Source organism: Callorhinus ursinus, unplaced genomic scaffold (assembly GCF_003265705.2).
Source record: "Callorhinus ursinus isolate GAN/ISIS: 27379988/994484 unplaced genomic scaffold, GSC_fseal_2.0 scaffold4, whole genome shotgun sequence".
Classification (NCBI taxonomy): domain Eukaryota; kingdom Metazoa; phylum Chordata; class Mammalia; order Carnivora; family Otariidae; genus Callorhinus; species Callorhinus ursinus.
Window position 1 is genome coordinate 139,475,074 of NW_027397066.1, and position 20,020 is coordinate 139,495,093.

The 20,020-nt window shown below is 41.1% G+C and overlaps 2 protein-coding genes and 1 pseudogene across 3 annotated transcripts; 2 read left to right on the forward strand and 1 right to left on the reverse strand.

Moving 5' to 3' along the window:
* Positions 1-1,940: 1,940 nt before the first annotated feature.
* LOC141372552 (ubiquitin-like FUBI-ribosomal protein eS30 fusion protein) lies at positions 1,941-2,408 on the forward strand (annotated as a pseudogene).
* Positions 2,409-4,789: 2,381 nt separating this feature from the next.
* On the forward strand, positions 4,790-15,307 carry LOC112825768 (tripartite motif-containing protein 60-like). 2 transcript variants are annotated; one of them, XM_073891232.1, is made up of 2 exons: positions 4,790-5,086; positions 13,321-15,307. In XM_073891232.1, the coding sequence occupies exon 2, from the start codon at positions 13,663-13,665 to the stop codon at positions 15,082-15,084; it is 1,422 nt and encodes a 473-aa protein (XP_073747333.1). In that variant the 5' UTR covers positions 4,790-5,086; positions 13,321-13,662; the 3' UTR covers positions 15,085-15,307. The 2 variants fall into 2 exon arrangements, with proteins under 2 accessions (XP_073747333.1, XP_025729705.1); XM_025873920.2 differs by lacking the exon at positions 4,790-5,086 and adding an exon at positions 7,732-7,834.
* On the reverse strand, positions 7,664-8,077 carry LOC112825918 (large ribosomal subunit protein eL31-like). Its single transcript, XM_073891233.1, has one exon. It carries the CDS (start codon positions 8,075-8,077, stop codon positions 7,703-7,705), a length of 375 nt encoding a protein of 124 aa, XP_073747334.1. The 3' UTR covers positions 7,664-7,702.
* Positions 15,308-20,020: the final 4,713 nt, after the last annotated feature.

Below are 20,020 nucleotides of genomic sequence, written 5' to 3' on the forward strand. Positions count from 1 at the left end.
CCCGGCCAGAATGTTCATGGAAAGAACATTGGATCTGGCCTTGGCATCTTTTTACATCTAAGCTCTCCTCCTACTATAAAACCATAATTGGATTCCAAGGAGTTTTGGTAAGTGGTGGTGAGGTTGATTTGAGGCTCTGGTCCCTGTCAATTGCTCTGCAGAAAAATCCTCAACCTCATCTGGAAGTTCGTTATTTGATTGTACACTGAGAATCCACAAGAACTACCTATGCCATCTCCTCACCACATATTTAGTAGTATTACAGAACTAAGCTTTTGCAAGTTCTCATAATACCTTATATCAACTGTTTTGTGTCACTTGCTATGTAGTAAGTGGCTATAGAATATTCTCAAAAGTTGGTAATGGGTAAAAACAAAGAATATTTTGGGATGTATCTATTTCTCAATTTTCCTTTTTTTTTAAGATTTTATTTGAGAGAGAGACAGAGAGAGAGCATGAGATAGGGGAGGGTCAAAGGGAGAAGCAGACTCCCTGCTATGCAGGGAGCCCGATGCGGGACTCGATCCCGGGACTCCAGGATCATGACCTGAGCCGAAGGCAGTAGCTTAACCAACTGAGCCACCCAGGTGCCCAACCATTTTTCCTCTTTTTAATGTAACATGGCCTGGGAGCATGTGTTAATGTTAATTTCCATACTATTTTTTTTTTCCAGTGAGGTGATGATAAAATTTTTGTGTTTCATAACTCAAAATAGTTATGCTTAACTAAGTATGACTTATATAAACTGAGACATAAGTACCATGGAAAGTTCAAATACAACAAGTAAACCAAAACAAAAATATTTCTAATTCTTTAGCATTTGGTAAGATCTTTCAATAATATTAGTCTTGAAAAATAAGAGGTCCAAACTTGCAATATGATTAAAAGAAAAAAAAGGGGGGTGTTTTCTGTTAAAATACCCTTCCCTCTAATGAGATTGTGGATGATTGTTATTGTCCATGTTGTGATTTTTGGAGTTCTGTTTTTAGTGTGTCTGAGCCTCTTTTTTTTTTTTTTTTAAATATTTAGTGGGGGGCGCCTGAGTGGCTCAGTCGGTTAAGCGTCCGACTCTTGATTTTAGCTTAGGTCATGATCTCAGGGTCGTGAGATCAAGCTCTGCACTGGGCCTGAAGCCTGCATAAGATTCCCTCTCTCCCTACCCCTACTTGCCTCCCCCCTCTCTATAGAAAAAAATACATATATTACTTAGGTTTACTGTTTAATTTAAAAAGTACACTTGAGGGGCACCTCAGTGGCTCAGTCAATTAAGCATCGGACTCTTGATGATTTCAGCTCAGGTCGTGATCTCAGGATTGTGGAATGAGCCCTGCCATCAGGCTCCCCTCTTGGTGAGGAATATACTTGAGCTTTTCTCTCTGTCCCTCTTCCTCTGCACCACTCCTCTTATGCACGTTTTCTCTCTCTAAAATAAATCTTTAAAAAAATTAAAAATAAAAGTGCACTTGCTGAAAAGGAAGGGAGGGGAGGGAGGGAGGGAGGGAGAAAAGAAGGGACTCAGCCTTTTGCAAAGTAGTTTCCACATAACCCTAATGGATTAAGCATTATTTTGCCCATTTTTATCTATCTATCTATCTATCTATCTGTTTATTTGACAGAGAGAGAAAGCACAAGCAGGGGAGATCTGAGCCAAAGGGGGACACTTAACCAACTGAGCCACACAGGTGCTCACCCATTTTTAGATGAGGAAACTGAAACTTGGAAATCATTCTCTTTGCTTTAACTATTTTTTAAAGGGAAAAAGAGCACCTGCATAAAATAAAATTCTTCCTTTTATCTTTAAGCAGAATATTTCAAACTATTCTAAAAATGTATCAAAGGGGCTTGACTTTTTCTCTTTAAAAGGGAAAAAGGCCCATAGATTTTAGCTTAGTTTTGGGTTTTGTTTTTTTGTTTTTGTTTTTGTTTTTTAAGCTTTACAAATGATACAGCTCTTTCTCAACTCCATCTTGAAGGTAGCAGCTGCGTGCACGCAGTTCAGGCATGTGGACGTGCAGCTTTTTGTCCGCGCCCAAGAGCGACACACCCTGGAGATGACTGGCCAGGAGACTGTTGCCCAGGTGAAGGTTCATGTAGCCTCACTGGAGGGTATCACTCCAGAAGATAAAATCGATCTTCTGGCAGGCCTGTCCCTAGAGGCTGAGGTTACCCTCGGTCAGTGTGGAGTGGAGGCTCTGACCACCCTGGAAGTAGCCAGTCCCATCCTTGGGAGGTAAAGTCCACAGTTCCCTGGCCCGCGCTGGGAAAGTAAGAGGGCAGACTCCCAAGGTGGCCAAGCAGGAGAATAGTGCCAGTTGTACTGACAAAGCGGCGGATGCAGTACAAAGTGGGCACTTTGTCAATGTTGTGCCCACCTTGGCAAGATGAAGGGCCCCAATGCCAAGTCTTAAGTGCATTGTAATCCAGGCTTTCCCCAATAAAGACATTTAGTTCAAAGAAAAAAAAGCTTTACAAATGATAGGAAACAAAATGGACCACTTATACCTGCTGCCTCTAAGTCTCATTTCTGCTCTCAGGGAAACAGAAATAAGCATTTTCAGATGAATTTATAGATAGCGTGTGTGTGTTTTAACACTACATTTGCCATGTCAGACACTAGTGCTTTAGCTCATAAAATCTCATTTAGTACTCCAAGAAGTTGTACTGTGTCATGATCATGCTATGAAGGCGCACACATGAGTTGTGACTTTCCACAATGTCCACTTTATTTAGTCATAAAGCAAGGTTAACATAATTATAAAGCAGGCTCAGGATTCCAAACTCAATGACATTTCACCATGTGATTAACTTGTCTACCTACACGGCACACAAAGCTGTACACAAATCACACAACAAACAAGATTGTGAACACAGAGGGTAGGAAGTTAACAAACCACACAGGAAGTCAGTCTGTGGGTGCGCAGTTGAGGTAAAGGCCTGGGTATGGTCCCGGTCAGCTCTGGGCACTCACTGCTTCTGATATTCAAGCAGCGAAGGATCTCGGTTCTGTTCCGATATCAGTCGGGCAGAACCTTTGGTGGCAGCTGCCTTTTTTCAGTGGTCAGACAGAGAGGGGTCATGTCTGAAAAGTCTTGACAGTTTGCTGCCCAAGTCCTCCCCTTTGAAGAAATTTAGTCTTGGGCCCCTGCAGACCTCCTTTGCTTCTGCTTATCAGTTCTGGGGTGTCATCAGCTGCTGCTGGTCTCAGTGATCTCTGGTAGCTGCAGTACCCCTGTTCGTGTCATTGCCTGACACAGGCCCCTACTTGACATGAGTGACTCCATCTTACCCTCTGCATATTGTTACTGCCCCGCCCCCTTTTTCTGTTTACTACATGAAAAACAGGTACAAAAAGATAACCTGCCCAAGGTTAACAGAGCAGTGCTTGGTTTTCAATTCCTGGGAGCCTGGTTCCAAAGCCAGACTTTAACCGTCACTCTTTTTCCTCTCTACATGCAGAAGCACATAAATACACATATGTGTACCCATACATACCCACATACATATATATATGTTTCATACTACATATTAAAACTTTGTCATGTGCCCTTGCAGGCCTTTATTTATCTGCATGAAGGGCAGGGAGAGGAACAGCAACTTGCTAAAACAAGATAGAGCAGCCAGAGACCAGGATTACAAAGCATCTCAGAGAGTAATAAACATGAAAAATAATCCTTGGCTGAGAAACTAGATCACTGATAAACTAGGAGGAGTTTCAGTTGTTACACAGGAGGACTAAGGGTGAAGGCCAGACTGCTTCTGAACTAGTCTTGTTGGATGTTAAATGATAATAATTCTTAAAAGCAATGAGTTCAGAAGAATCCAGTGCATAACAGTCAACTTCTTAATTAGCATATAGCAGGTAGGCTGACCCCATCTGGTTGGATTGTGATGTACCCTACAAAGCATGGTCAGCCTTTCAGGATTTCAGTGTCATACTGATGGGGTTTCCTGTCATAAGTAATTTTTTATGTCATGAACTATGATAGGAAATGACAAATTTTGTATCTCACGGTATCTAAATTAAATCCATATACTCACCCCACAGTAAAAGAACAAAGGAAAAGAGGGGAAGCTGTTGCCACGAGCAATTCAAAAGTTTTAGGAAGCACAACTAACAATATCTCGTGAGGAATCTCTAATTCACGCCTGTATTTTACTTCCCACCGTTGACTCACCACTTCCCAGATCTCTTAAGTCGCTGAATTGTAGCCAATCATCCTTTCAAAATTCAAATTTTATTATATCACGTTAAGGGTTTAAAATGCTTCATTGGCAGGGGCGCCTGGGTGGTTCAGTCAGCAGGGCATTTCTGGGCCATGAGTTCAAGCCCCACATTGCGCGTGGGGATTACCCCTCCCTACTTCCCCTTGAGGTGCCAGCGAAGGGTACATGATCCTTCATTTACCAAGTTCTTTAGAATTACCAGCCTTTCTCACTGGCTCTTCCTTTAGCCTTAAAGACCTGTCCAAGTAACTCAAATTCATTCCTTACATTTCACCGTAAATAGAGGAGCCTTGGGTGAGCCAGAGTTGAGGTGGGGCATAGTTCTACAGGGTGGGGCAGACCCACCCACTAACCCACTGAGATGCAAATTGATCCATTAAGGTGACCGTTTCTCTTTCATTTAAAGCTTACTATCTCCTCACCCACGATCCCAAAGTGACCCAGAACTCTCCCTTCCCTTAGTGTCTGAGAGGAGGAAGGTGTTCTTTTTTTAAAAAACCAACCTGCAATCTTACTGTGATCCGCAAATTGCGCATAGGAATAAAAATAGTAAGACTATGTAAAAGGTTGCCACCGGGAAAAAATCAGTTGATGACAACAACGGCTTGATGACTGAAGGAAACACCCTCAGCTAGCTCAAGAGCTTTTCCCCGTCTCCTCGGCCCCTCAGAGTCATTGAGCATGCGCAGGTGATTACCTACCCACTTCCGGAGGGACAGCCAATCGCTGCAAGGGTCATGGGTTCACTTCTGCCGGGAACCCCCCGTTCATCGGACTTGGGCGTTTCTGTTCTGCACTGAGTCAGGCTCTGGGGCCACCGTGTTGCTGGACCGAGAGGGGCTGAGTGAGTCATCGGTTCCAGGTAAGCCAAGTGGGGTGTCGTGAGGCTCAGCTGAGCAGGGGCTTCCTCAGCATCTACTGGGCGCCAGACCTCGGGGTCACAGCTTGTCCACGACTGGGTCTCCTCAGCTGTGGCGAGGATCTTGTGAAAACTACAGCTTCTTAGTCTCAGACCTGTGGAATACAGAATGGGAATGGTGGGCCTGATTTAATTAAAGTTTCAAGATTTTGGTTTGAACGAGAATTGCGGAATTGCTAGGTTATCACCAAAGAATTACTGTCTATGTTTGATGGAAGAGAGGAGGGAAAGGTGGGAAGAGAATGGAGTGGTAGCCACCATTGGAGAACCCACTACTCCACATTGCCTACACCTCCTGGCCAAGTGAAATATCCTTTAACCCTCACAAAGGTATTACAATTAGGAATTATCATTACAACTTTGCAGATGAGCTGGTTTAGGCTCAGGCATGTTAAGAGTCATTCAAGGTGATAGGGGTTGAAACAGAGCTAGGAATCTACCACAGGTTCTATTTATTCATTTAATACTGTTTGAGCACCCATTATATGCCCAAGGATAAGAATAAAGCGGGAGACACATTCCCACCAAGAAGCTTACAGTCTGACAGAAAGAGTCAGACATACCAGCTAAGGAATTGCAAAAACAATTGTAAAATCAAATCAGAACTATGATGTATGATTCAATGGGGAGCTAGGCAAACAGGCTAGGACCAGATCTTGATGGGTCTTTAAAGCTTTATTTTTCTTAAAGCAGTGGTTCACAAACTATGGTCCCTTGACCAGCAACATCACCTGGGAACTTAGAAATACAACACACCAACTGAATCAGAAACTGGGAATGGCCCAGTAGTCTTTTACCAAGATGTATGTATGGGTAAACATGATGCAATCTAAGGTTTGAGAGCTACTTTCTTAAAATAATAAAGGACTAGTGGAATGTTTTAAGTGGAAGATAAAAGGATTATATTTGTATTTGGAAAGATCAATATAGCTGCAGAGTTAGGGAATTGATTGGAGGCACCATTATGGAGTAGAAAAGGGGCTCATACTATAGTGGGAAGAGAGAAATGGATAGTTTAACTAGGGTGGTAGCAGTGCCTACAAAACGGGTTCTGTTAACTTTATAGTCTGTAAATGGCTTTATTCTGAAAAGTAGTGAAAACTGACCAGTGTGTGCACTTGTAATAAGTGGGGCACAATGATACCTGGAGTGAGTACCTATTTTATGTTCCTTGAACTCTACTGAGTCCTTTTTTTGCACATACTTTTTAAAAAAAGTTTTGTATTTTTGGGCGCCTGGGTGGCTCAGTTGGTTAAGCGACTGCCTTCGGCTCAGGTCATGATCCTGGCGTCTCGGGATGGAGTCCCACATCAGGCTCCCTACTCAGCAGGGAGTCTGCTTCTCCCTCTGACCCTCTTCCCTCATGCTCTCTATCTCTCATTCTCTCTCTCTCAAATAAATAAATAAAATCTTTAAAAAATTTTTAAAAAGTTTTGTATTTTTTTCTTGATTTTTGTTTTCCCATTATGCTTTGCAATTTACTGTTACACTGGGCAAGATTCTTAAAACTTCCTTCAGCCCCAGTTTTCTAATCTCTGACCATTCTATGCAGCCTCATCCCGAATCCTACGCACTCCACATCTTGTTTAGCATACTCAGAAGTACCCGTTTTGGGGGTGCCTGGCTGGTTCAGTCTGAGGAGCCTGCGATTCTTGATCTGGGAGTTGTGAGTTTGAGCCCCACGTGGGGTGTAGAAATTACTTAAATTAAAACAAAGTACTCATTTTGAAAGTTTTTTTTTTTAAAGATTTTATTTATTACCTAGAGAGCAAGAGAGTGAGCACAAGCAGGGGGAACAGCAGGCAGAGGGAGAAGCAGGCTCCCCACTGAGCAAGGAGCCTGATGTGGGTCTCTATCCCAGGACCCTGGGATCATGACCTGAGCTGAAGGCAGACACTTAACCGGTTGAGCCACTCAGGTGCCCTCCATTTTGAAAGTATTAAACAGGAATTGGAAGTCACTGAAGCCTTAGTCATTAGCTATAATAACATAGTGTAGGCAAGTAAAAAGAGTAGAGACTATGCTTTTATTTTATGTAGTTCTGTGTTACTGGAATTCATTACAAGTTGAATGTATTTTAACATAAAATTAAAGGTGTATTTTAAAATTCTGAAACTCCTCTCCTGTGCCTCCAAAATTTGTGTAAGAAAATTTCCTACATCACATTATTATAGGGAGCCTGGTGAAAGTTAATGCCTTTACCAGTCATGAAGGACTTAGCAACTATATGAGACATAGCAACTTTGAGATTTAATATCAGTACTTTTTATATGTAAGTGCCTACACAAACACACAGCTCAGAGCTACTGTGGGATCAGTTCCAGACCACTGTCATAAAGTAAGTCAAATGAATTTTGTTTCCCAGTGCATATAAAAGTTATGTTTACCCTATACTTTAGTCTATTAAGTGTGCAATAGCCTTATGTCTAAAAAAAAATCAATGTACATACTTTAAAAAATAATTTATTGCTAAAAATGCTAACCATTATTTGAGCTTTCAGTAGTTGTAATCTTTTTTTTTTTTTTTGCAGTTTTATACCTTTATTTGACAATCAGCGATTAGTTCTCATCCACATTAACTGTCTGTAGATTTTTGAAAGTGGTGACAGGTACATAGGTAACCAGTGTGTAGAGCTTGTTTGGTGAATCTTCATCCTCGTTACATTTTCTGGACAACCGCACATGGATACGGTATGGAACATTCCTTATTCCTTTGGCCCAAACAGCTTTGTTGAGCCTGGTGTCAATGCGCACATCTGGAGTTCCCATCTCCTTCATGGCAAATTTCCGGATCTCTTTGAGTGCCCGAGGGGCACGCTTCTTGAAATCTGCTCCATGGATGGGCTTGTGAATGTTGATGGTGTATTCTCTGGTCACTACTTCATTGATGGCAGAATGGCCCTTCTTCTCGCCACCCTTCTTCGCGGGAGCCATTCTGCCGGGCCCTGGTTGGAAAGGCTCAGTAGTTGTAATCTTTTTGCTGGTGGAGATCTTGCTTCTATTTGATGGCTGCTGACTGATCAGGGTGGTGGTAGCTGAAGGTTGAGGTGGCTGTGGCAATTTCTTAAAATGAGACAACAGAGATTGGCACTTTGACTTTTCCTTTCATGAATGATTTCTCTGTTGCATGTGATGCTGTTTGATAGCATTTTAGCCACAGTAGAAATTCTTTCAAAATTGGGAGTATGTCCCCAAACCTTGCTGCTGCTTTGTCAGCTGAGTTTATGGCATATTCTAAATCCTTGTTGCCATTTCAACAATCTTCAGAGCATCTTTACCAGGAGTAGATTCCATCTCAAGAAACCACTTTTTTCTTCTTGTCCCTAAGCAGCAACGAAGTCGTCATGGTTTCAAGTTTGATCATGAGATTGCAACAATTCAGTTCCATCTCAGGCTTTACTGCTAACTCTAGTTCTCTTGCTGTTTCCACCAGAACTGCAGTTACTTCCTTCACTGAAGTATTGAACCTACAATTTGTTACACAAAACAAAAAAACCCCACAAACTCAGTATCTGAAAAGTACAATCCTGTGAAGCACCATAACATAAGATGTGCCTGTATGTGTAATGTAGTATGTGATTTCAGCTAGATTTCTAAGAACCTTTGAGATTTATGAGATACCTTATAATACTTTTTATTGTACCTGTGTTAAATGGCAGGCACTGTGACGTGTGCTTTAATTTTATTTTCTTGTTTAATAATTACAATGGGAGAGAGTATTATTTCTCACTTTGTGAAAAGAAAGCTGAAGCTCAGAGAAATTAATTTGACCAAGGGTATATAGCTAGTTAAGTGGCAGACTTGAATGAAGACCCAGTTCTATCAGGTATTGCTGCCTCTCAATTTGTGTTATGTTTTTGCTGTTACAGTGCTAGAATCAATAAATCCCTGTCTTTCCTCCTAAAAATGTTTGGAATATGCTATCAAATGTGAAAAGCTGTGAATATATCAAATATGAAAAATTGGGGCGCCTGGTGGCTCAGTCGGTTAAGCATCTGCCTTCAGCTCAGGTCATGATCCTAGCATCCTGGGATAGAGCCCCACATGGGGCTCCATGCTCAGCAGGGAGCCTGCTTCTCCCTCTCCCTCTCTGCCTGCCTGCCTGTCTGCCTACTTGTGCTCTCTCTCTCTGTCAAATAAATAAAATCTTTAAAAAGAAAAATATAAGTTGCTTTGAAATAGATGTAGAGGGATGCATAGGATGCTGTAGGAGTACAAAGAAGGAGCAGTACAGTTTTGTGATTATCATGCCAATTAATGCAATGTATAAGTGTACTCAAATTATTGTAGATTCATTTTTTACCACTCTAATTGAGGATAATAGCTCCTAATTTTAGGGTTGCTTGGAGAGTTTAATTGAATCAGCAACTACATGAAAGACCCTTAGCTTAGTGCCTGACACATAATAAACCATCCTAGAGAAAACTTGTCTTGGTCAGACTCTCCCAAAGGAGCATAACTGAGTCCCAAGGAAAGAAGGGAGGAAAAGGTAATGTAAGCAGTGAGTGGTTTGTGCAGGAAGGAGAACATAACATCTTTGTTTTATTTTTTTTTCATTTTTTAAGATTTTATTTATTTATTTGACAGAGACAGCAAGAGAGGGAACACAAGCAGGGGGAGTGGGAGAGGGAGAAGCAGGCTCTTGGCTGATCAGGGAGCCCAATGCAGGGCTCGATCCCAGGACCCTGAGATCATGACCTGAGCTGAAGGCAAACACTTAATGACTGAGCCACCCAGGCGCCCCAACATCTCTGTTTTATTTATTTTTTTTAAAGATTTTATTTATTTATTTGAGAGAGAGAGAATGAGAGATAGAGAGCACGAGAGGGAAGAGGGTCAGAGGGAGAAGCAGACTCCCCGCCGAGCAGGGAACCCGATGTGGGACTCGATCCCGGGACTCCAGGATCATGACCTGAGCCGAAGGCAGTCGCTTAACCAACTGAGGCACCCAGGCGCCCCCCAACATCTCTGTCTTAAAAAAATAAAAGACCAACTACTTTAGGGGACCACAAGCCAGTTGAAGATGAAGATACTGAGTGAGGTATGAAGGGCTCTGAATGGTAAGCTAAGGGGAGTACTTTGTCTTGTCTTTTGGTGAGTTACTGACAGGTTTAACTGAGAGGAAAGATTTAATAAGTTTAAAAAGTGAAGGTATGAGGGATAAGTTAAATTATATATCAAGAAGCAGTAGGTAAAATGTAGAACTTAGGATAGCCCACCAGGACAAAGGTAGAGGCAGAAGACACTATTCTAGATTGAAAGGTATTTAAGGGTGCTAATAAGTAAATGTAATATGTGGGCCATATTTGGATCCAGATTCAAACACATGTAAAATAGAAAGCTGCAGCACCTGGCTGGCTCAGTCGATAGAGCATATGACTTTTAATCTCGAGGTTGTAGGTTCGAGCCCCACGTTGGGTGTGGAGATAACTTAAAAAATAAAATATTTAATAAAATCACTTATTGACCAAGAACAGTGGACATGTTGGCTGCCATTTATGTGATCTCCTTATTTAAAAAGGGGTTATAGGGGTGCCTGGGTGGCTCAGTCAGTTAAGCAACTGCCTTTGGCTCAGATCATAATCCCAGAGTCCTGAGATAGAGGCCTGCATCAGGCTCCCTGCTCAGCGGAGAGCCTGCTTCTCCCTCTCCCTCTGCCTGCCACTCCCCCTGCTTGTGCTCTCTCTCTCTTTCTGTCTAAATAATTAAATAAAATCTTTTTTAAAAATTAAATAAATCAATAAATAAAAAGGGTTATAATCCCCATTTTATGGGTCAAAGAAAGGAGATTCAAAAAAGTTACGTGGGTTTTCCGGAAGTATACACTAAGTAGCTGAACCAGGATTCAAACCTAATAGACTTCTTTTTTTTTTTTTAAGATTTTATTTATTTATTTTGTCAGAAAGCGAGCGAGCGAGAGACAAAGGGAGGGAGAGAGGCAGGCAGAGGGAGATGCAGGCTCCCCGCTGAGCAGGGAGCCTAACATGGGACTCAATCCCTGGACCCTGGCATCATGACCCAAGCTGAAGGCAGACGCTTAACCAACTGGGCCGCCCAGGCGTCCCAAACCTAATAGACTTTTACCTTTAGTCCTTACGTTGTGAAACATTGCCTTCCATAGCATGTTGCTGTGATAGCTGTTCTGCAGGCCCAAGACACTGAGTCAGTCCTTGAGTTTGGGAATAATTTAAAAATGGAGGCTTTCTAGAATTATTACATTTTTCCTATTTTGCTTGTAGGAAGAGTAAGTCTGTAGTGAAAGAACTTGCTAGGTCACCAGGACAAAACCAATTTCAGATGTCAAAACCATGCTTCTATTTCTGTTCTCACTGTCTTTGGATTATGAGGGAAGGGAGAGGAAGCACAAAAGTGGAGAAAGTGTCTTAGTGTGGGAAGAAAGGAGAGAATACTGTACTGATGATAAAATGGCTCACAAACTTGGAGGAATTTGATTTGCTTAAAATTGGGTGTGCTGGGTATCTTAAAAACAAGCCAGGAAATTTTCTCCCTTTTTTTTTTTTGGTAAGATTTAATTTATTTATTTATTTATTTATTTATTTATTTATTGAGTAACAATAATATTTATTGAGCATTTATTATGTCCCAGGACCTATGCTAAGCACTTTTTGTTTGGATGAGTTAGAGTTCCTGGCAGAAAGCAACAAAAATTAACTCTAGCTGAAATAAACATGAAGTAAATCACAGAAAAGGTATTGGGGGGGTGCACCAAGGAGGTGGGAGAATTGGTCACAGAAAATAGGAAGGCATCAAAGGGGTCTAACAGGAGCCAGGAACACAATCAGATCTCACCACAGGAACCACCCATCTCACGAAGACACTGCCATTACTCCTAGAAAGCAGACACTGCTTCAACCTCTGATGGGCCACACTCCCATGCTTGCTTCTTTGCACTCCTGATTGCAGATTCATAACAATGGATGGCTGGGGTACACAGTGGGGAGGTTAATTCCTCATTTCAGAGCATGTCCCAAAGGGGCAGCATTTGTGGAGAGACCCCTTTGGGAACAGGGGAGCCCGCAGGCGCCATCTTCCTTTTTCACCCCTCAGCATAAGCACAGGGCCACTTAGTTTCTTAGCAGCCTCCAGAGCTTCCTTTGCAGTGTCTGCTACAAAGAATCTTTGAACTCTGACTCCGGGGTCCGACATCAGTTTCTTGCTCTGGTACTCCTGCAGGTTTAGCCATCTTCGGGGGGTTAACTGAACTGCCTGGGACCTGGCCGCCAGCAGCGGGGCCGGAGTACCAGGTCTCGCAGAACTTTCCGGGCCGGCATTGCTGCGGGAGACGCCATCTTAAACAGGAAACGGCGCGGGGGAGCCATGTGCAAGATTTTATTTGTTTGAGAGTACCAGCAAGAGAGTACAAGCAGGGGAACAGCAGAGGGAGGGAGCCCGACATGGGGCTCCGTCTCAGGACCCTGAGATCAAAGACAGATGCTTAACCAGCTAAGCCACCCAGGCTCCCCTCTCCCTGTTTATTTCGAACATTTCAAACCTATAGAAAAATTGAAAGGATGCACAATATACTTAGATAAACCTTTTGCTTAGATGCACCAATTTTTAACTTTTTGCCACACATCTTAAAATTATTGAACCTTCTGAAAGTTAAGTTGCAGCCATCAAGATGGTGTCCCCACCCCCAAAGTATATATCGCCTAAGAACAGGATGTTTTACCTCTTACCTATGGTAAATTAATATGATAAACACAATTTAATATGATATGTAGTCCATAACTAAAATTCTCCCATTTGTCCGAGAAATGTTCTTTTAGTTGTTTACCTTTTAATTTTAAGATCCCAAATTCAATCAGGTATTGCACATTATATTTGTCATATTTCTGAAACTTTTTTTATGTTTGTTTTTCATGACATTTACATTTTGAAGAACACATACCGATTATCTTGTAGAATGCCCCATAATTTAAGTTAGACTACTTGCTTTCTTACGATTGGTTTGAGATGGAATACTTTTTTGCAAGGATATCTTCCAGGTTTTTTGTTGTTGAAATGTGAGATGAGTGAATCTTTATAACTATGAATTCTTGTTTCAAGAACCTCTACACAATGATTTTAGCATTTATTGATGAGTCTTGTGTGAATGTTTTAATACACTGATGATTGTGGCATATTTTTAACTTAATGTTTTTTCTCACCCATAGGAAAGATTCCTTATCTTGGACGTACAGCTACTTGCTTGAACAGGAAAATCATGCCTGACTCTACATCAAGTGGGAAGAACAGCAGCCCAGCAGATACGTTCTAGTATGCAGTAGACTACAGCCTGTGGACTATTCTTGGCAACAGAATCTAGAGCTAAGGGGCAGAGAAATAAACAGGTTTGTATAGGCTCTCATCAACATGCCAATCTAGTGAAACTGAAAGCTGGTCAGTTTTCAAGGTCTGGGAGGAGATCATCCACTGTTCTCTGGGTCTTGTGTGGTAGAGAGCCAGGCTTTACTAAAGGACATACTACCTTACCCACCATCTTTGTTCACAGCTCAATGGAGTTTGTGACAGCCCTGGCAGACCTCCAGACAGGGGCTAGCTGTCCCATCTGTCTGGACTACTTGAAAGAGCCAGTGACCATCAACTGTGGGCATAACTTCTGTCACTCCTGCATCAGTATGTTCTGGAAGAATCTAAATGATACTTTCCCCTGCCCCTTTTGCCGTTACTGCTCTCCAGAAAGGAAATTTGCAAACAATCCCCAGCTGGGCAATCTGATTGAAATTGCTAAACTACTACAGATAAGAAGAAGCAAGAGGAAGAGGAAGGAAGAGAAGCTTATGTGTGAAAAACATAATCAGATTTTGACCTTCTTCTGTCAGAAGGACCTAGAAGTTTTATGTCCACAGTGTAGTTTCTCCGCTGATCACCAGGATCACTATATTTGGCCCATAGAGAAAGCTGCTCCCTATCACAGGAAAAGATTGCAGAATTGCATTGAACCATGGAAGGAGAGAGTAGAACAAGTTGAAAAGGTGATAACTATGCAAAGCAGAAAATCATTGGAACTGAAAAAGAAGGTACAATGTAGGAGAGAAGAAATAAAGTCTGAATTTGAGCAAATTTTGTTGTTTCTCAAAAATGAGCAAGAGATTGTTCTACGGCAATTACAAGATGAAGAAATGAATATTTTAACAAAGCTAAATGAAAACCTAACAACATTTTCAAATCATCTTTCCACATTAAAACATCTATCAAAGGAGATAGAGGGCAAATATATGAAGTCAGAGCTGGAATTACTGACAGATGTTGAAAGTATCTACTATAGATATAAAACCTTAAAGTCCCCTGAACCTTTTTCATTCCAGTTAAAAGAATATGGTTACCATCTTGCTCCACAATATTCTGGCCTAAATAAAATTATCAACAGATTTCAAGTGCATATAATTCTAGATCCTGAAACAGCACATCGTAAGCTTATTGTCTCAGAAGACAGAAAAACTGTGCAATATGTAAATAAAAGGCATAACTTAACTCATAACCCAAGGAGGTTTTATCTCTGCCCAGCTGTCCTGGGTTCTAGGGGTTATAATTCTGGCAGACAGTATTGGGAGGTGGAAGTAAAAGACAAGCCTGAATGGATCGTGGGTGTCTGTAAAGACTCTCTTCCCAGAAGGAGAAAGAATCAGAATCAACCAATTTTAGTGCAGGATGGACTATGGGGTGTTGGACGATGTAGTCAGAGTAATTATATTGCATTGGGTCCTAAAAAAACTAATCTTCTGCCAAAAGTAATACCTAGAAAGATTGGCATTTTTTTAGACTGTGAATTGTGTGAGGTTTCCTTTTACAATTTGAGTGATAGATCCCTTCTCTATATTTTTAACTATTACTTTACAGAAACACTTTGGCCTTATTTCTACACTGGAACTGACTCAAAACCTCTTAAAATCTGTACAGTAACAGATTCTGAATGATGAATTACTGTAAAACTCTTAATTTTTTTGTTTGTTTCAGGTAGTGGACAAAACTAAGCCAGTGAATCTAGTCTCAACAATTCTGTTGTGGTTTTTGTTGTTAGCTTTTTGTTTTTGTTTTGTTTTAGTTTTACTTTTTCCTTTAAACAACCAGAATGATTTTATCTTAGTTTCAGCAGCTTCTATAAAATGTGGTTATAGGGTACTTGGCTGGCTCAGCCAGTATTGCATGCAACTCTTGATCTCAGGTTGTGAGTTTGAGCCCCACATTGAGGGTAGAGTTTACTTTAAAAAAAAACGTGGTTTTAATGAGACAGAAGAAAGAAAAATTAAGGAGTTGATCCCATTTACAGTTGCACCCAAAACCATAAGATACTTAGGAATGAACCTAACCAGAAGCAAAGGATCTGTACTCAGAAATAGAACACTCATGAAAGAAATTGAGGAAGATACAAAGAAATGGAAAAATGTTCCATGATCATGGATTGGAAGAACAAATATTGTTAACATGTCTATGCTACCTAGGGCAATGTACACATTCAATGCAGTCCCTATCAAAATACCATCAACTTTTTTCACAGAGCTGGAACAAATAATCCTAAAATTTGTATGGAACCAGAAAAGACCCCAAATAGCCAGAGGAATGTTGAAAAGGAAAAACAAAGCTAGTGACATCACAATTCTGGACTTTAACCTCTATTACAAAGCTGTAATCCAGACAGTATGGTAAGAGAGCCCAGAAATGGACCCTCAGGGGCACCTGGGTGGCTCAGTTGGTTAAGCGACTGCCTTCGGCTCAGGTCATGATCCTGGGGTCCCGGGATCGAGTCCCACATTGGGCTCCCTGCTCAGCAGGGAGTCTGCTTCTCCCTCTGACCCTCTTCCCTCACAGGCTCTCTCTCTCTCATTCTCTCTCTCTCAAATAAATAAATAAAATCTTAAAAAAAAAAAAAAGAAATGGACCCTCAACTCCATGGTCAACTAATCTTGGACAAAGCAGGAAAGAATGGCCAACGGAAAAACAGTCTGTTCAACAAATGGTGCTGGGAAAATAGGACAGCCACATGCAGAAGAATGAAACTGGACCATTTCCTTACATCACACACAAAAATAGACTGAAAATGGATGAAACACCTAAATGTGAGACAGGAATCCATCAAAATTCTAGAGGAGAACACAGGCAGCAACCTCTTCCTCTGCCTGCCATTCCCCCTGCTTGTGCTTTCTGTCAAATAAATAAATAAAATATTTTTTAAAAAATATTTTACTTTTAAGTAACTTCCATACCCAACATACGGCTTAAATTCACAACCTCAAGATCGAGTTGCATGCTCCACTGACTGAGACAGCCAGGCACCCCTTTTCGAGACTTTCAAATTTGAAAGTATCTTTATCCTGATATTTAAAAGTTTATCAGTTTCTGGTTTTGAAATAATTTCCAATTATATATTGTTAGCATTTTTTTTATTATGTTTGTCACCACACAGTACATCATTAGTTTTTGATGTAGTGTTCCATGATTCATTGTTTGCATATAACACCCAGTGCTCCATGCAATATGTGCCCTCCTCAATACCCGTCACTGGACCAACCTATCCCCCCACCCCCTCTCCCCTCTAAAACCCTCAGGTTGTTTCTCGGAGTCCATAGTGTCTCATGGTTCGTCTTCCCCCTCTGATTCCCACCCTTCATTTTTCCCTTCCTTCTCCCCTAATGTCCTCCATGCAATTCCTTATGTTCCACAAATAAGTGAAACCATATGATAATTGACTTTCTCTGCTTGACTTATTTCACTTAGCATAATCTCCTCCAGTCCCATCCATGTTGATGTAAAAGTTGGGTATTCATCCTTTCTGATGGCTGAGTAATATTCCATTGTATATATGGACCACATCTTCTTTATTCATCTGTTGAAGGGCATCTCTGGCTCTTTCCACAGTTTGGCTATTGCAGACATTGCTGCTGTGAACACTGGGGTGCATGTGCCCCTTCTTTTCACTACATCTGTGTCTTTGGGGTAAATACCCAGGAGTGCAATTGCTGGGTCATAGGTAGCTCTATTTTTAACTTTTTTGAGGAACCTCCAAACTATTTTCCAAAGTGCCTATACCAAATGCTGGGGTGCCTGGGTGGCTCAGTCATTGGCGTTTGCCATCAGCTTAGATCATGATCCCGGGACCCTGGGATCTAGCCCTGCATTGGGCTCCCTGCTCCGTGGGAAGCCTGCTTCTCCCTACCCACCCCCTGCTTCTGTTCCTCCTCTCACTGTCTCTCTGTCAAATAAAGAAATACTTAAAAAAAAAAAAAAATGCTGAAACCTAAAAAAAAAAAAAAAGACTAAGATAACAGAAGCGATGTTGTAGCACTTGGAGCTTGAGTTTCACATTAGAATGCCACCTGACAATCCTTGGATGTGAATTTCTAATTAGGGAAACTGACTAACTGTATACAGTATACTATACTCTGTATACACTATACAGTATTGATTAAAGTCATGCTTTAGCACATTGTTTCTGTTGATGCATTTTATTTTAAAGATTTTATTCATTTGACAGAGCAGAAGGAATAGCAGGTGCAAAGCCATAAGGAAAAATTGTAAATGGCCTGTAGGAATAGCAAGGAATTCAGAGTGGCTAGGGCACAGTAAGTAAGTAGGAGAATGATAGGAAATAAGATCAAAAGAGCAGGGGCCTGAATAGTATGTCTGGGACAAATTCTAAGGGCCACTAAATGAGATGGGAAGTCATTGGTGTGTTTGAGCAGAAAAGCAGGACATTTATGTTTTAAAAGGATCACTCTGGCCGTTCTGTTGAGGATATCCTGTAGGGGGCAAGTTTAGAACCAAGAAGACAAATTAGGAGGCTATTGGAATAATCCAGGAGAGAGAGAATGGTGCTTGGACCAGTGGGAATGGTAAGTAGTAGTCACATTCTAGGTTTCGTGTGTGAGTTTATTATGAATAAAACATTGATGTTTCATTCCAAGCAGAAAAGACAAAAAAAAAAAACTGTCTTGCTTTGCGTTTCAGTGTTACATCTCACAAGTGGTGGCTTTTGAAATACAATTAAGCCTTTGCCCATTAACAATAATTCCAATGAGCAATCGGGAGTCCCAAACCCGGCAGCCAGTCACAGCTCAGCATTTCCCCCTTCACTGTTCTCTAAAGCCAAGCTCAGTGGCTTCCCTAGCTGAGAAAACCAGCCACAATGCAAAAGCATAGAATCACAAGAATTTCTTGATTGAAAAATCAATAGTGTTCTTCCAGTACCTCTGCCCTGCTCTGTCTCTGCCAGTTTCTGGTTCCTTAATATTCCTCCACCAACATGGGGCCCCATGAAACCATCTCTGTAATAATCTTTTGTCCATTTCCTCTACATCATCAGGCTTGTTCCCAGTTGTCCCCTTTCTAAACCGTCCCCATCACCCAAAGTAAGGCAGTAGAATAATGGAAATGGCATGCATTTGAAATCCCAAACTAAGCTAGTCTATTTGTGCCGGTTACTAATTTATTACCTCTTGATTTTATCTTTTCAAAAAATCAGCTTTGGGTTGTTGATGTTCTCCCATTGTTTCTAATTTTAACCTTTATTGGTCCCTTTCACCTTTATTGATCTATTCAAAATAGTTTTTTAAAAAATAACCTTTTTTTAAAAGATTTTTTTTATTTAAGAGAGCAAGGACAGAGGAAGAAGGAAAGGTAAAAGCCGATTCCCCGCTGAGCAGAGAGCCCAATGTGGGGCTTGATCCCAGGACCCTGCCATCATGACCCCAGTGGAAGGCAGACACTTAACCATCTGAGCTACCCAGGCACTTTACTCCCAGTCCTGCTGGCCTGGCATCACTGCAGGCTTCCCACAGACCCACTGGGAAGAGCCTGTCTTGCGATTATTATGTATGATTAGGGTTTCATTCATAACTAAAGTTTTTTTAAAGTTGGGGGTTAGTAATTTGTTTTACCAGAATGCCAGAGGAGATGTAAACAATTTTATTCTGAAAGCTTTTTATTCCATTATGTAAAAACCACAAATCAGGTACTGTATTTTAGTTAAAAGCTGCTTTAATTCAACACAACAGCTTTTGTGGCTGTTTAATGAAATCTGTAAATAGGAGGTGGAGTTCAAGCCATCCTGGCTGAGCAGTTTATAACCACAGGCTCTAAAGTATGTCGAGTATAGAGAATATTCTGGAACATAACCATTTACTGCAACAAAGGTGTGGCATTTGAAGATGAAACTAAACTTAGATGTGTCCTGGAATGTCCACTATCTAGTGATTTGGTAAAGAGAGCATTCCGCGTCCGTGCTTCTGCCTTCAGGTTTTACGTGGTCGACTCACAACACAGCGGCCCCGACCTTGATCTCCAGACACCTGCTGATGAGCCCGTGTGCCAGGGGCCCATTCACAGCAGTCCTGCTGAGGACGCCTTGAGCCTCAGACCTACTGTTTTGACACCAGGAACCACTGACCCCACTGATCCCAATTTGATCAAATTATGTATAAAATTCTTTTTAGAAGAGATGGTTCATCAACAGAGAGGAGAGCGTTATTTTGCAGTTGTAAGAATAGCCTTAGGTGTTTAATTTTTTAAAAAATATATATGTAATAAGGAAGATTCAGCCATCACTGGAGTGTTTTAGAATCCCAGGGACAGCAGAATGAAACTTCAGTTGTCATTCTTTTAACCATGATCTGTCTTCAGAATTTTTGTTTCAACATCTAGAAAAGCGTTCATTTTCTCATTTTAAACCAATGAAATATTCTGGATGAAACAAGTCACTCATTGGCCTATGACCTTTTAGAAAAGTTGTTTTGTTAAAAAAAATTATTAATCTGGATTTGCATTGACTATGTTTTAGTAGTTTCTGAAATTAAACTTTTTATTTGCAATTTTCAAAAAAATAAGAATAATAGTTTTTATTATTTTCTTCTGCTTGAT

Coding starts and splice junctions, on each gene's coding strand:
- LOC112825768 (XM_073891232.1), top strand. CDS start 13,663: ATGGAGTTTGTGACAGCCCTGGCAGACCTCCAGACAGGGGCTAGCTGT.
- LOC112825918 (XM_073891233.1), bottom strand. CDS start 8,077: ATGGCTCCCGCGAAGAAGGGTGGCGAGAAGAAGGGCCATTCTGCCATC.